This window comes from Micromys minutus (genome assembly GCF_963924665.1).
Source record: "Micromys minutus genome assembly, chromosome: 32".
In the NCBI taxonomy this organism is placed as follows: Eukaryota; Metazoa; Chordata; class Mammalia; order Rodentia; family Muridae; genus Micromys; species Micromys minutus.
In genome coordinates, this window is record NC_137967.1 from 22,041,057 (window position 1) to 22,055,376 (window position 14,320).

General features: G+C 40.8%; 1 protein-coding gene across 1 annotated transcript; it reads left to right on the plus strand.

The window, feature by feature from the left end:
* Positions 1–1,509: 1,509 nt before the first annotated feature.
* Positions 1,510–7,440, plus strand: LOC308413660 (oocyte-specific homeobox protein 4-like; the record flags this gene model as incomplete). Its single annotated transcript, XM_080908706.1, has 2 exons — positions 1,510–1,698; positions 6,766–7,440. The coding sequence occupies 2 exons, from the start codon at positions 1,510–1,512 to the stop codon at positions 7,438–7,440; spliced, it is 864 nt and encodes a 287-aa protein (XP_080764832.1).
* Positions 7,441–14,320: the final 6,880 nt, after the last annotated feature.

A 14,320-nucleotide genomic window follows, 5' to 3' on the forward strand; every position in this document is an offset into this window, starting at 1 on the left:
TGTGATAGTATATCAGACTCTAACAAAATCTGATTTTGTTAAAATTAGGAAAGTTGTCATCAAAATCACCTGTGGTGGTACATGCCTTTAATCTGAGCACTGGATATGCAGAAACAGTTGTATTCTGGTGAGTTCTAAGTCAGCCTTGTTTACCAATTGAGTTACAGAGCATCCAAGAAGTTTATACAGAGAAATCTGTCTTAACAAGCAAGCAAGCAAGCAAGCAAGCAAACAAACAAACACCCCCCCCCCCAGAAACTTGATTAAACAAAGAAAAAATATTAATAACTTCAACCTAGCCAGAAAGAGTGGGGCCATAGGCTGAAACAAGGAGGGAGTGTCTGCTGGTTATGGGAGATTAAGGGTGAATCTGTAAAGATCATTTTACTTAGTCAATTAAGGCAAGGTTCTTGGAGTAGAGATGCAATACCAGCAGGGAATCTGCTTTAGATTCTCAGGTACAAAGTTTATTATCAGCATAATGAAAGAAAAAATGTTTTTCAAAGCAATGGGACCCAAGAAAAAGCTAATTCGTTTCTAATATCTAAGAATATCGACTTTCAACCAGTAGTAATCAAAATTGGGTTGGAGGACACTTCATACTTCTTAAGGGAAAAATCGACCAGGATGACATCTCTGTTCGGACCATGTGCCTCAAATGCAAAGGCACACACATATTAGTAAATTAAAAAATTTTTTGGAAGACTTTGGAGAAAAGAGCTTCCTGCAAATACAGACCCTGACTAAAATTTAAATGAAAGAATACTAAACAATTGTCATTCCATCAATAAGACAAAGACTGGAGTGGCACTAAAGGGGGTGTTTATCTTAGGAGTTAAAGGTGTGTGGAGTGAGGGAGGAGCCAAAGGGTGGGTGGAGTTTTGATGATCCTGCCGAGAGAAGATATTTAAGGCCTGGTTTCTGGTGAGCTCTTCAAACACAGAGAGGAAAGCAAGCAAGTCAACATAATGTACTGTTTTCCAGGTGAATAGATGTCCTACATATCTTTTGTATATGAGGAGTCTTTTGGGGGTGGTTACCCTTATAGAGGAGAAAGGGTTAGGGTTAGGGTTAGGGTTAGGGTTAGGGTTGGGTTAGGGTTAGGGTCAATGAAGTCAATGAAGAGTTAGTGAGTTAGTGAGGCACAACATTGCTGGCCCAGCTACTATGTTTTTGTGTCCTAGCCAAGGAAAAGGCCTTTGATGGAGGTGTCTGAGTGAAGAAGATAAACCTCTAGAGTTCTCAGATCTCTCTGCCTCTGTCTCTCTTCTTCTCTCCCTCCCTTTACCGCTCTAGTTACAGGTTCTCCTGTTTAATGAGATTTCACAAAAAGATGAAATTTTGATGAAATCTAAATGTCTCTAGTTCTCTAAGACTTCCAATTACCTTCCAGTCTACAACTGATATGAGGAGGTTCTGATTATTCATGTAACAAATCCTCCAAATTTCCAGTAATTGCTGACATCAAGTTCTCCAGGTGCCTTGGGTCTACCAAATCAACAAGGTCTCATGGATTCCCAACTACCTTCTGGATCAGAATCTCCCAGTGATCCAGGAACACAGAAGAGAAAACGAAATCTGCTCTCCACAGAGCAAAAGCAAGTCCTGCTGGAGTGTTTTGAGAAGAGCAATTATGTGAGCCGGGAAGAATGCAAGTCACTGGCTCAAAGGCTTGGCATGAAGCAGGAACAGATCAAGGTATGGCCTCTCTTGTGTTTCCCTTTCTACTACTCAGACAGCCACTCCACTATGCGTCACTTGTACATTTCCTGACTGTTGCATTATGGTGCCTGTCCATAGCTTTGCATTCCTTGCCCAAATTCAAGGTTGGGGAAGGGTGGTAAAGCTATATCAACATCTGAATTTACATCTGTATTCAACACATTGCAGAATTCTGGTGCATAGGGGTGGCCTACTGGTATCACACAGTGTCATTGAATCTTAGTGATCAGGACCAGTCTCAAACTGTATGACTCAAAATAGAATCTTCCTTCATCTGTGGCTTTCATGTCCAGCTATTTCTGCCTTAAGGTTTTGTCATTTGAGCTCTGTGATGGATGGTGGGTCTAAAGAAAGGCTCAGCCTTTGACCAGCATCATCACATTGGGCACACAAAAGGTTCAACTGAACACTTAAAAAATTAATTGGTTATATTTTATTTACATTTCAAATATTATCCCCTTTCCTGGTTTCCCCTCCATAAACCTCCTATCCCATACAATTCCACTGCTTCAAAGAGTATGTTCACCCACCCACCCACCCTCTCTTGTCTCCCTGCCCTGACTTTCCCCAACACTGTGTCTTCAAGACTTATCAGGACCGAGGGCTTCTCCTCCCATTGATACCAACAAGGCCACCCTCTGCTACATATGCAGGTGGATCCATGGTTCCATTCCTGTCTATACTTTGGATCAGGGTTTCATCCCTGGGAGCTCTGTACCTCATTTTAAAAATAGGACTATTTGATTCTCTGGACTCTAACTTCTTTAGTTCTTTGTATATATGGAATATTAGACATCTATCAGATGAAGTATTGGTAAAGATCTTTTCCCAATCTGCTGCTTGCCAATCTGTCCTTTTGGCAGTGTCTTTTGACTTACAGTTTTATAAGGTCACCTTTGTCCATTTTTTTTCCCTTAGAGTATAAGACATTGGTGTTCTGTTCACAAAAATTCTCATTGTATGAGTGTGTTCCAAACTTTTCCCCACTTTTTCTTGTATTAGTTTCAGTGTACCTGGTCTTATGTGGAGGTTTTGCTCCACTTGGACTTTAGCATTGGATAAGAAGATAAGGATGGGTAGACATAGTGGCTATTTCTGGTTGTTAACTTGACCATATCTGGAATGAACCACAATCCAGAATTGGGAGGCCCACCTTTGATCTTGATCTTGAAGCACAGAGGCTAAGAACCTTAGGAGACTAAGGCAAGGAGATCACTGAGCTTGAGGTCATCTAGGACAAGCAAGTCCCAGATCTAGGTATGGTGGCACACACCTTTAATCTGGGATACACCTTCAGTTGGAGACATACATAAGGACATGGGAACAAGGAAGGCTCTCTCTCGGCCTGCCTGCCTGCCTTGTGGGGCTCTGCCTGCTTGCCCTGTGGGACTGAGCATCTGCTAGATCCTTGGACTTCACAGCTGCTGTTGGCCATTTTTAAGGGATTGGACGATGAGCTATAAGTCACCAATAAATATGTCCTTGCTATATGGAGACTATTCACAAGTTCTGTGACTCTAGAGAACCCTGACTAATACAGTAAATTTGCATTGCTCTACATGCTGACTGCCAGTTGACAATGCTGTCTTTATCCATTGAAAGTTTTTACCTTTTTGTCAAAGATTAAGTGATCATAGGTATGTGCATTCATTTCTGTGTCTTAGATTCTATTTTATCGATCTACCTGCCTTTCACTGTGCCAATACCGTACCACTTTTATCATGTTTTATTTGTAATACTGCATGAGGTCAAGGATGGTGATTCTCCCAGAAGTTTGTTTGTTTTTTTTCTTTTTCTTTTTTTGTTATTGCTGTTGAGGATAATTTTTGCTATCCTGTTTTTTTTTGTTGTTATTTTAAATGAATTTTTAAATTGCTCTTTCCAATTCTGTGAAGAATCGGGTTTGAATTTTGATGGAGATTTCATTGAATCTGTAGATTGCTTTCAGCAAGATTGCCATTTATACTGTACTAATCCTGCCAATCCATGAGCATTGGGGATCTTTCTATCTTCTGAGATCTTCTTCTATTTCTTTCTACAAAGGCCAGAAGTTCTTATCATACTGATCTTTCACTTGCTTTGTTTGATCACAACAAGTTATTTTATATTTTATATGACTATTTGAAGGATGTTACTTCTCTAATTTCTTTCTGAAGTGACATTTGAGTCAAAGAAAGCAATGGATTTGTTTAAGTTAATTCTATACCCAGACACTTTTTCTGAAATTCTTTATCATGGTTATGAGTTCTCGGGTGAAATTTTTTGTGGTCACTTAAGTATACTATCCTGTAATTTGCAAATAGTAATATTTTGAATTCTTCCTTTCCAATATTGTATCTATTTGGCTTCATTGTGTTGTCTAACTGCTATGAGTAGGACTTTGATTTCTCTACTGAATAGGTAAGGGGAGAGTGGGATCCTTGTCTAGTCACTGATTTTAGTGGGGTTGCATCAATTTTATCTCCATTTAGTTTGATATTTGCTACTGGTTTGCTGTATATTGCTTTTACTATGTTTAGGTATGGGCCTTGAATTCCTGATCATTCTAAGCTTTTTATCATGAAGGAGTGTTGAATTGTGTCAAATGCTGTCTCAGCATCTACAGAGATGATGATTTTTTGAGTTTGTTTATGTAGTGGATTACATTGCTGGATTTCCATATATTGAACCATCCTTGCATTCCTGGGATGAAGCCTACTTTATCATGGCGAATGATCATTTTGATGTGTTCTTGGATATGGCTTGCAAAACTTTTATTGAGTATTTTGCATCCATGTTCATGAGTCTGAAGTTCTCTTTTTTTGTAGGGTCTTTGTGTGGGTTAGGTATAGCTTAATTGTGGCTTTGAAGTACAAATTGGGTGGTTTCCTTCTGTTTCAATTTTGTGGCATAGTTTTAAGAGTATTAGGTCTTCTTGGAAGTTTGATAGAATTCTGTACCAAACCACTCCAAACCTGGGCTTTTTTGGGGGGAGGGTTATGTTTAATGACTGCTTCTATTTCTTTAGTGGTTATGAAACTGGTTGGTTTATCTGATCCTGATGTAACTTTCAGATCTGATATCTGATAACTGGGAAATGGTCCATTTCCTCCAGATTTTCTAGTTTTGTTGAGTATAGGCTTTGTAGTAGGATCTGTTAATTTTTTTTTTTTTTTTGATGTCCTGTTTCTGTTAAGTCTCCCTTTTCATTTCTGATTTTGTTAATTTGAATAATGTCTCTTTGCCTTCTAGTTAGTCTGTCTAAGCATTTATCTATCTTGTTGATTTTCTCAAAGATCCAGTTCCTGCTTATGTTGATTCTTTGTTTAGTTATATTTGTTTCTATTTGCTTGATTTCAGCCCTGAGTTGGATTACTTCCTGGCTTCTACTTCTCTTGGGTTTATTTGCTTCTTTGTGTTGTAGGACTTTCAGGTGTGCTGTGAAAGTGTTAGTTTATGCTGTTTCCACTTTCTTTTGGAGGCACTCAGAGCTATGAAATTTCCTCTTAGCTCTGCTCTTATCCTATCCCATAAGTTTGGGCATGTTTCCCCCTCCTTTTCATTAAATTTTAAAAATTCTTTAATTTACTTTTTTATTTTGCTCTTAAATAAGTTTTCATTGAGTAGATCATTGTTCTGCTTCTGTGTGTTTGTGGATTTTTGTTGTTTTGTTGTTACTGAAGACCAGTTTTAGGCCATAGGGAACTGATAGAATGAATGAGATTATTGCCTTTTTCTTGCATCTGTTGAGGCTTGTTTTGTGACTGATTTTATGGTCAGTTTTGGAGAAGGTATCTTGAGGTGTTGAGAAGAAGGTATATTCTTTCATTTTAGAATGAAATGGTCTATAGATGTTTGTTAAATCCATTTGGTTCATAACTTCTGTTAGCTTCACTCTGTTACTGTTTAGTTTCTAGTTCCATCCTCTTTCCATGATGAGAGTCAGGTGTTGAAATCACCCACTATTATTGTCTGCGGTGTAATATATTCTTTAAGGTTTAGTAACATTTCTTTTATAAATATGGGTGCCTTTTTATTCAGAGCATAGATGTTTAGGATTGAGAATTCACCTTGATAACTTTAACCTTTGAGTATTTAGTGTCCTCCCTTATCTTTTTTTTTTTTTTGATAACTTTTGCTTGAAAATCTATTTTATTCCATATTAGAATGGCTACACTAGCTTGTTTCTTGGGACAATTTACTTAAAATTATTTTCAGCCTTTACCTTCCAGGTAATTTTTAATGGTATTTTCTCCACCTGTCATTTTATCTTTTATCTCTGATTCTCTTGGTGATACTTGTATCTATGTGTTCTGATCTCTTTCCTGTGTTTTTTATCTCCAGGGTTGTCTCTTTTTGTTATTCCTTTTTATTGTTTCTATTTCCACTTTTTAGATCCTGGATGGTTTTCTTTAATCCCTTTACCTGTTCAGTTGATTTTTTGTTTCTTTTTTAAAGAGTTTTTAGGTATTTACCTGTGCTGTTCTGTATCTTTTAAGGGAGTTATTTATGATCTTCTTAGTCCTTTAACATAATCATGAGTTGTGGTTTTAAATCAGAATCTTGCTTTAGTAGTGTGTTGTAGTATCCAGTGCTCTCTGTGGTGAGGGAACTGGGTTCTGAAGATTTCAACTGGCTTTCCTTTTTATGTTGCTTAGGTTTTTGTACTTGTCTCTTGCCATCTGCTAATCTCTGTTCTTAGCCATCTTGCTGTCTCTGACAGTGGCTTGACCCTCCTATAAGCATGCATGTCAGAACTACTGGGAGACCAGCGGTATCCTAGCAGGATATGGCTACAGGCAGCAATGGCACAGGGTCAGCTCAGTGTTCAGTCAAAAAGTGAACGATCCTGTTATAGACTGCTCTTTGGTTCCTGTGTCTTGAGTGCTCTGGGCAAGTATCTTGGAGCAGAATTGTTGGTCTTACCTGTTCTCTCAGGTGTTTCAGCACTTCTGGAAGACCAGCTCTCTTCCTGTGAGACCTGGATAGAAAGAGCTATTGTACAGTGTCAGCTCTGGGCACAGTCCACAAATGACTTCTTATGAACTCTCCTTTTCTTTCCAGATCTATTTCAAGAATAGACGAGCCAGAAAACGTTTTAAGAAGAGTCAACAACTGCCTGGGAAGATTGGAAGTGGACCTCACTGTAGGCCCACCAACCCAAAAGATGCCGAAGTTTCTGTTTCTGATACCACTATACATTCTGTGTTCCAGAGACAAGTGGATGCCATCTCTCCTCAGTTTAGACCATTGAGAAACTCCCCTTACCAGGAATCCAAATTCTCCTTCATTGATCAGCCCTTTGAAGAGGTGTCTTTCAGCATAAGCCATGTTATTGGGGAGCATCAGAGTCAGAAGTGTAGAGAATTACCCAAGAAACCAGATCACCAGTCTAGTGATAGGTCTGGCCTCCCTAGTGTTCCTTCCCATCCTGATGTGTCAGGCAGTGCAGAGTTCATGTGTGAGAGACCCTCAGGCTTATGCTCCTCTCTTCTACTCAGATCTTCAAGTATTGCCGGAAACCCAGACTTTACCTTCTCCATGTGTCAGACACCATCAGTTTTGCACCCTCTTCCTGAGCTCAGCCCCATGAGTAATTCCCTAGACCAGATGGCCATCTTTGACAACATTGATCAGGCCTGTGAAATGTACCTAAAGAATATAATGTCCAGTCAGCCAGAGAAGCAGCAGGAAGACTATGATATAATTGACTATACAAGGCCGTGGTTTCTGTGTTAAGCCTCTCACTCCTAAAGGTGCTGACATTCTACTAATACCTTTGAGTATGTCTTGTCCAAAAGCAATCTGTTCTCAGTTCTCTTCTCCATGTAGCTGCAGCCCATCAAGTATGTCCCAAGACTCAGAATCCATATTTTTCACGTGAGAGGGACATTTTATATCATTTCTTCTCCTCCTCTCCCCATAAGTATTGTTTCAGATCTGTAATGAATCTTCTTTATTGCTCAGACCAGTGGAAGTCTTATATGAAGCCCTGATGTATATATAGGTTGTCCAAGCTGAGCATTAGGAGATAGTGTTGTAGGTCAATTACCAGTTTGTTACAGTATATGTACAACCAACTGCAGACTGTGATCCAGACCTAGCTGAAATTCCACAGTCCAGTACAGCTTTGGCAGCTGGGAATGCAAGGGAGATTTCATTGCTCAGCACACTTACACTCACAGAAGTTGTTCAAGACCAGACTGCCAACCTCACCAGCTCTTCAAAGAACATGTCATTGATTTGGATGCTGCTTTGACCAAGAGTCACAGCCTGACTTCATTTAGCATCCTCCTGGATGTCATTTAACAACTGTTGACTCAGAGGTGCCAGTTACTCTTGTCTCCACAGACTAAAGTGCATGGATGAAATTCAGAGACTGCTAGTTTTAACACCCAATGTAGAATAATTTCAAGGAAGATTTTGTGAAAATTTCTCAATTGATGTAGTATTATATATTTTAGTATATTCCCAATGTACAGCCATTTAATCAACATAAAATTTTATTGTTTCATATTTTTAACATCAGATATCACTGTATCACAATACTGTCCTTCCATGTCCACCCACCCTTGTGACCAACCTTCCCCTAAAAAAGTAAGCAATAAAAGTAAAACAGCCAGATGAATTTTCACTGTGTACTCACTGGAACATGTGGACATCCTCTTCATAAACTGTTACATAAATAGAATATATCACTTCCCCTTCTGCACCCCCTTTCCATTAGCTATCAATTGGGGAATGGTACACTTCATCATACCATCCCCTTTATGAGTTCTCTTCAGTGCTTTCATGAAGAGCAAGTTACTTCCTTGGGGTAGTTTGACTTGATATGAATAGCAGTATCACAAAATCCTTCCATATCCTTCCTCTCAATGGTGTGTTTGCACTCATAAATATAACAGCAGTATTATCCTGTTATACTTTTAATCTAATATAAATGAGGACATAATGAATTTCAGGCAATTGGGTGGAACAATAGAATACCATTATGAGTGAGGTTCCCCAAAAGATATGCATAGTATCTACTCACTGATAAAAGGATGTTTGCCAAAAAGTACATAATACCCAAGATACACTCTACAGACCTTAAGTTTTTTTAACCTGCAGGAATGCCTAAGTGAGAATGTTTCCATCCCACCTAGAAGGGGGTCAAAAAGTAAGCACAGAATGCAGGGATGGGGTGGGGAGGCAGACAGGAATCAGAATTACCTCAGGTGTTTTTGGAAGGTGTTGCTGGAGAGAAGTCCAGAGAGCCAGGAGAATGAATTGAAATGTGCAGTGTCCAGGGGAGGGAGGTGGGTGGACCCACTAGAAATTACTAGAGACCTGAGAGCTAAGAGATTCTTAGGAGGCAATGGAGGTAACCTTAGCCAACTTGTCCAAAAGCGTGGAGAGGAAAATAAGAGACTATCTCCCATACATAGACATGACCTTAAGTGGAGGTAGAGGATTATCAATATTTCTGACTCAGAAATTTTCCTGCCTAAAAGAATTGCAGAGACAAAAATGGAGAAGAGACTGAATAAAAGTGGTCCACTGACTGGCAAACTTTTGATCCATCTCATTGGGTTTAGGGAGAGGAACCAAGGCCTGACACTATTACTGACTACTGACACTGTGCCGTGCTTACAAAGAGCAGCATGTCTTGATGTCCTCTGAGAGGCCCTACCAGCAGCTGACTGACACATGCAGGTATTGACACTGAACCATTAGACTGAAGTCAGGAGCCCCTGAGGGTGACTCAGCAGATGGATTTAAGAAGCTGAAGAGGAGAGCATACCTATGGGAAGATTAGCAGTCTCATCTAAGTCAGTCCTCTGGGACCTCCAAGTGATTGAGATGCTAATCAGGCAGGATATATGGGCAAGGGTCCCAGGCACATATATAGCAGAGGACTGCGTAGTCTGGCCTCACTGGTCAAATATGTCCTTAATCATTGAGATACTTGAGGCTCCAGAGAAGCAAGATTTATATATATATATATGTACACACACACACTGATATAAATATGCATATACATGTATGTTGCTATAAACATTAAAAAATATAAAATCGGTTTATCTCTTTACTGCCCCTGAGGTCTCACTCCTCAGGCCTGACCCTGATACAAGCCTCGCACATCTGGTCCAAGCCGTCACCCGGATCTCACTTTGCAGTTTACTACAGCCTCTTATCCACTTCTCTCCTGGGATGTTTCTTCTGTACCTCAAAATCCCCCAAACACAACTCTATAGTCCCATACCTTTTTATACAGGTTTATATATTCAACTCTCAATCCACAAACCCTCTATACAACAAGATTACATCAAATAGACAAAGATACAAAATGCATTCCTATATGAGATACTAGACCTATAAAATTCTTAATGTTCATAGCTTTTTAACACTAATCAATATCACCTGGGTCTAGCTGGTCCTTGGGAAACTCCATGTTGCCACAACCTTCCCCATCTGTCCTCTGACCTCCTCAGCCCTCTCCACCTACCTTGCCCCACCCAGTCACTGGCTTTCTTTTATTTTACTAATTAAAATGAGAAGGTTCAGTTGGAGTCAGACTTCTTGGGAAAGAGAAATTAACAGCAAAATGCAAACAGCTTCAGGACAATCTACACATATACATTATATACATATATTGCCATGTTTTCTTGGTTTCCATTGCTTAGGTTCTTGTGTTTTTTTCTTGCCATCTTGTTATATGTGATGTTATGTGATCCTGGTGTCTCTGACCATAGCTTGTCTCTCCTGTGTGTCTGAGGGCAGGTGGGCTCAGGAAGTAGATTACTCCTGGGTGTTTGGCTCTTTGCTGGCAGGCAGTGAGTTCTGATATCAGGGAGTCGGCTCTGTGTTCATGGGCTCAGGTAGGAGAGCGCCTCTGAAGCTCTTCTGGGTGTTCAGCAATCTGAGGGCAGGCCCCAAGTCCTGATGGTGGTGACCTTGCTCTGTCTCTTTGGGCTGAAACTGATGCGTTCCTAGAGTTCACCAGGACACTGCACCCTTATAGTTCCTGCGGTTTCCCCCTGATGGTCAGTGAAAGACTCAGCCATTGGATTCAGGTGGGAGAGCTCTTGTGATGCTCTTCTGTGTGCTCAGCAGTCTTAAAGCTGGCCCTGAGTGCCAATCGCTGTGACCTGGCACTCTCTGTGCTGAGATTTTCCCTCTAATTCTTTTAGGGATTTTTATGTTTCTGCCTTCAAGTCTTCTATCTGTTTACCTGTGTTCTTCTGTATTTCTAAAATGAAGTTATTTATGCCCCTCCTAAAGTCCTCTATCATCATCATGAGATGTGATTTTAAATCTGAACCTTGCTTTTCCCAGGAGGTGGGTAATCCAGGGCTTGCTTTTGTGGGAGAACTGATGTTTGTATGATGCCAAGTAGCCTTGTTTCTTGTTGCTTATATTCTTGGGCTTGCCTCTCACCCTCTGTTTTTCACTAGTGCTATCTGCCCTAGCTGTCTTTGACTGGAGCCTGTCTCTCTTCTGATTCTGGTTATGACAGAACTCCCCGAAGTCCAGCTGTTTCTGTGATTCTGTGAATCTTGTATCCGGTGATCCTGGGAAACTGGGTGAGTCAAAGCTCCTGGGAGTCAAGCCGCCTGAAGTCCTGGTGTGACCAAGCTCTTGAGGTCCTGACTGGTCAGATTCCTGATAGTCAAGATTTCTCTGGGTGTTGCACTTGTAGATGGGGTGCCAGAGCCCTGAGTTTTCTCTGGGCACAGGTACAAGCTAGAAAAAATCTGTGTCTCTGGCTGGTCAGGTGTTTTTGTTTCCCTGGTTCATGTATGAGTACCAGTTATGTTGTGTGTTGGGAAAGATGCTGTGGCCTCTGCAATGGTCTTGAGTGTGTTATAGCACCAGTGTTGTTGGGTGTGTCCAATGTCCTCGGAGCTGAGCTTCCTCTGTTATCTTGTGATCCTGGTTCTATTAGCACCCCTGTGACTTTGGGCATGTTAGAGCACCTGGGTGATGGACTTCCTTTGGGTGTTGTGGGAATGGATGAGGAACCAGCACACAAAATCTTCTCAGTGCGCATGAGCAGAGCAGAAGGGACCAATACCACTGGTTGGGTGTTTGTTCTGACTTCCCCAGTCCTCAGGGGAAACAGTTACTTCAGGTGTTTGGGAAATTTTGTTTCTTTCTCAACTGTGATCCTGGACTTGTTAGAACACCTTGTAGGCTGTTTCTGAGTGTTGTAGAAATGGGCGTGGCACCACTGCCTAAGGTCTGCTTAGATCACAAGTTCTGACCAGATGGAACCTGTGCCATTGACAGTGTGGGGAAACCTAATTTCATAGATCCTGGGAAACCTACTTATTCTGGGTGTTGGAGCAAGAGTTGTGTCCTCCTCAGCTGTTATACTGGTCATGTTAGAGCACCATGTAATGATCTCCTCTGGGTTTGGTGAGAATGGGTTAAAACCAAGCACATTTTAAGAGTTTGTTTCTGTTGACTTTCTCTCTATTTTGTTATTCTTTAGACAAGGATTGTGTTACGATGTTATTATTGTTTGTCATAGAATATTTCCACATCATTCTCAACTGTAAGAATACAGACTTCAATATCACATCAATAATATCCTTGTTGCTCTTCATAGTTAATGAGAGAATATATCATTGGCATCCACATAGTTCCTTGAGAAATATAAATCAGGAACATGGCTCCCAGCAGGAGGAGAATTATGGACCAGATAAGGCCCACAGAGGGAGCCAGAATGATAGACATGGATTTAGATGATAGTACAGGCCACTCTCATCAATATGGCTCTGTAGTTACAGCAAGTCTGCTGACACATATATGACCTCAGAATACAGCACAGACTATTTACAGCTATTCCATACACACTCTTCATAGAGATCAGCATGGCCTTAACATTCTGTCTTCTTTCTTCTTCTAACAGTGGGGATTCCAAGTATGTACTATTGAATCAGATTCACTATAATATATGATCAATTACTGAGTTGAGGTTATTTCCTATTGTGTTATTTGTACTTTATTCTTAACTCAGTAACTTGATTTTTTACCATTTGACTTGTATCTCTTACTACTTTACACTGTATTACAACATCAAGAAAATTAAAATTGTGGGTGCTTGAGATGGCTGAGAGAACCCTGTTCAGTTCCCAATACACCTGTTATTCATCTTTGTACCTTTAGAACCTTCAGAACACGGCTCTTTCACACTCTTCTAGACTTATGTGCCCATACATTCACAAGTGCATATATTGCTGTCATACAGTTAATTGAGAAAATAAAATGCTGAAACGGACGTTCAGATAGTATAAAGTATACAGAAAGTTGGTTGAGTCTCAATATACTTTTAATGTCAGCATTTAGAAGACAAAGGCATGATCTTGGTGTGATAAGATAGGGCACTTGAAAGGCAGATCACCATCACGTATGTGGAGAAGGTAGAGGGATACGGGAGAAAAGTCCTGAGGGCCAGCCAAATGAATGGAAATATGCAACCTCAGAGGTTAGAAGGTAGGGGGACTCTGTGGAAAGTGTCAGAGATCTTGCAGGTGAGAGACTCTTAGGACTCAAATGCAGGAGCATATGAATAACTCCCTACCAGTGGGGAGAAGAAAGTACTAAAATCCACTTCCAGTAGAAAGACAGGTCATCAAGCTTGAGGGATGGTGTTACTATCCCACTGTCAAATACTCTGAAACAGAGTTTTCCCTTCCTTAAAGAACTTCCAGAAGGGACCAAATAGAGAAGAGACAGATCAAGAGGTGGTTCAGTGACTGTCCCATCTTGGGATCCATCTCAAGAAGAGGCCACAAGGCCTGTCTCTATTCCTGATGCTTTGTTGTGCTTAAAGACAAGAGCCTAGTATGGCTGTCCTCTTAGAGCCCAACAAGCAGCTGACTGAGACAGAAGTAGGTAGTTATACACAAGAATGGACAGAAGTCAGAGACTTCTGTGGTTTAGTTAGATAAATGTTGGAAAAGTCTGAGAAGGCCATCAGTACAGGAAAAGCAGCAGTCTCACCTAACCCAGATCCCTGAGATCTCAAAGACACGGATGCACCAGTCAGGCAGCATATATGAGAACGTCTCAGGACCCTGACACATATGCATTAGAGAGATGCATAGTTTGGCCTCAGTGGGAGTAGAAGAGCCTAACCCTTGAAAGACCCACAGTGCAGGGAGGACTGGGAGGAAAGTAACAGCTGGACTGTGAAATAAACAAAAGCAATATAGTACAAGATAAAAGAACTAGATGATTATGTAGGAAAAAAAGCACAGGCTCTATAAGGGGAGGAAAAAAACCAAAGTAGCATCCAGGGTGGGTGAGGTGATGGCTTTGAATGTTGCAAAGTGGGAGAAGCCAAAGGGGGAGTGGGGCATAGGGTTCCATGTTTGCAGAGGGGGAGTGGGGCATAGGCTTCCATGTTTGCAGAGGGGGAGTGGGGCATAGGCTTCCATGTTTGCAGAGGGGGAGTGGGGCATAGGCTTCCATGTTTGCAGAGATATTCAAGGGAAGGTCTTCTGAGCAGAATTCCAACAGACAGAAGACCAAAAATCTCTAGTACCCTCTGGATTTCTGGTAAGTTGTTGGGCTGAATAAAATGTTTCAGATTGCTGCGGGATGTGATATCATGGTGTGGGAGTTTGTG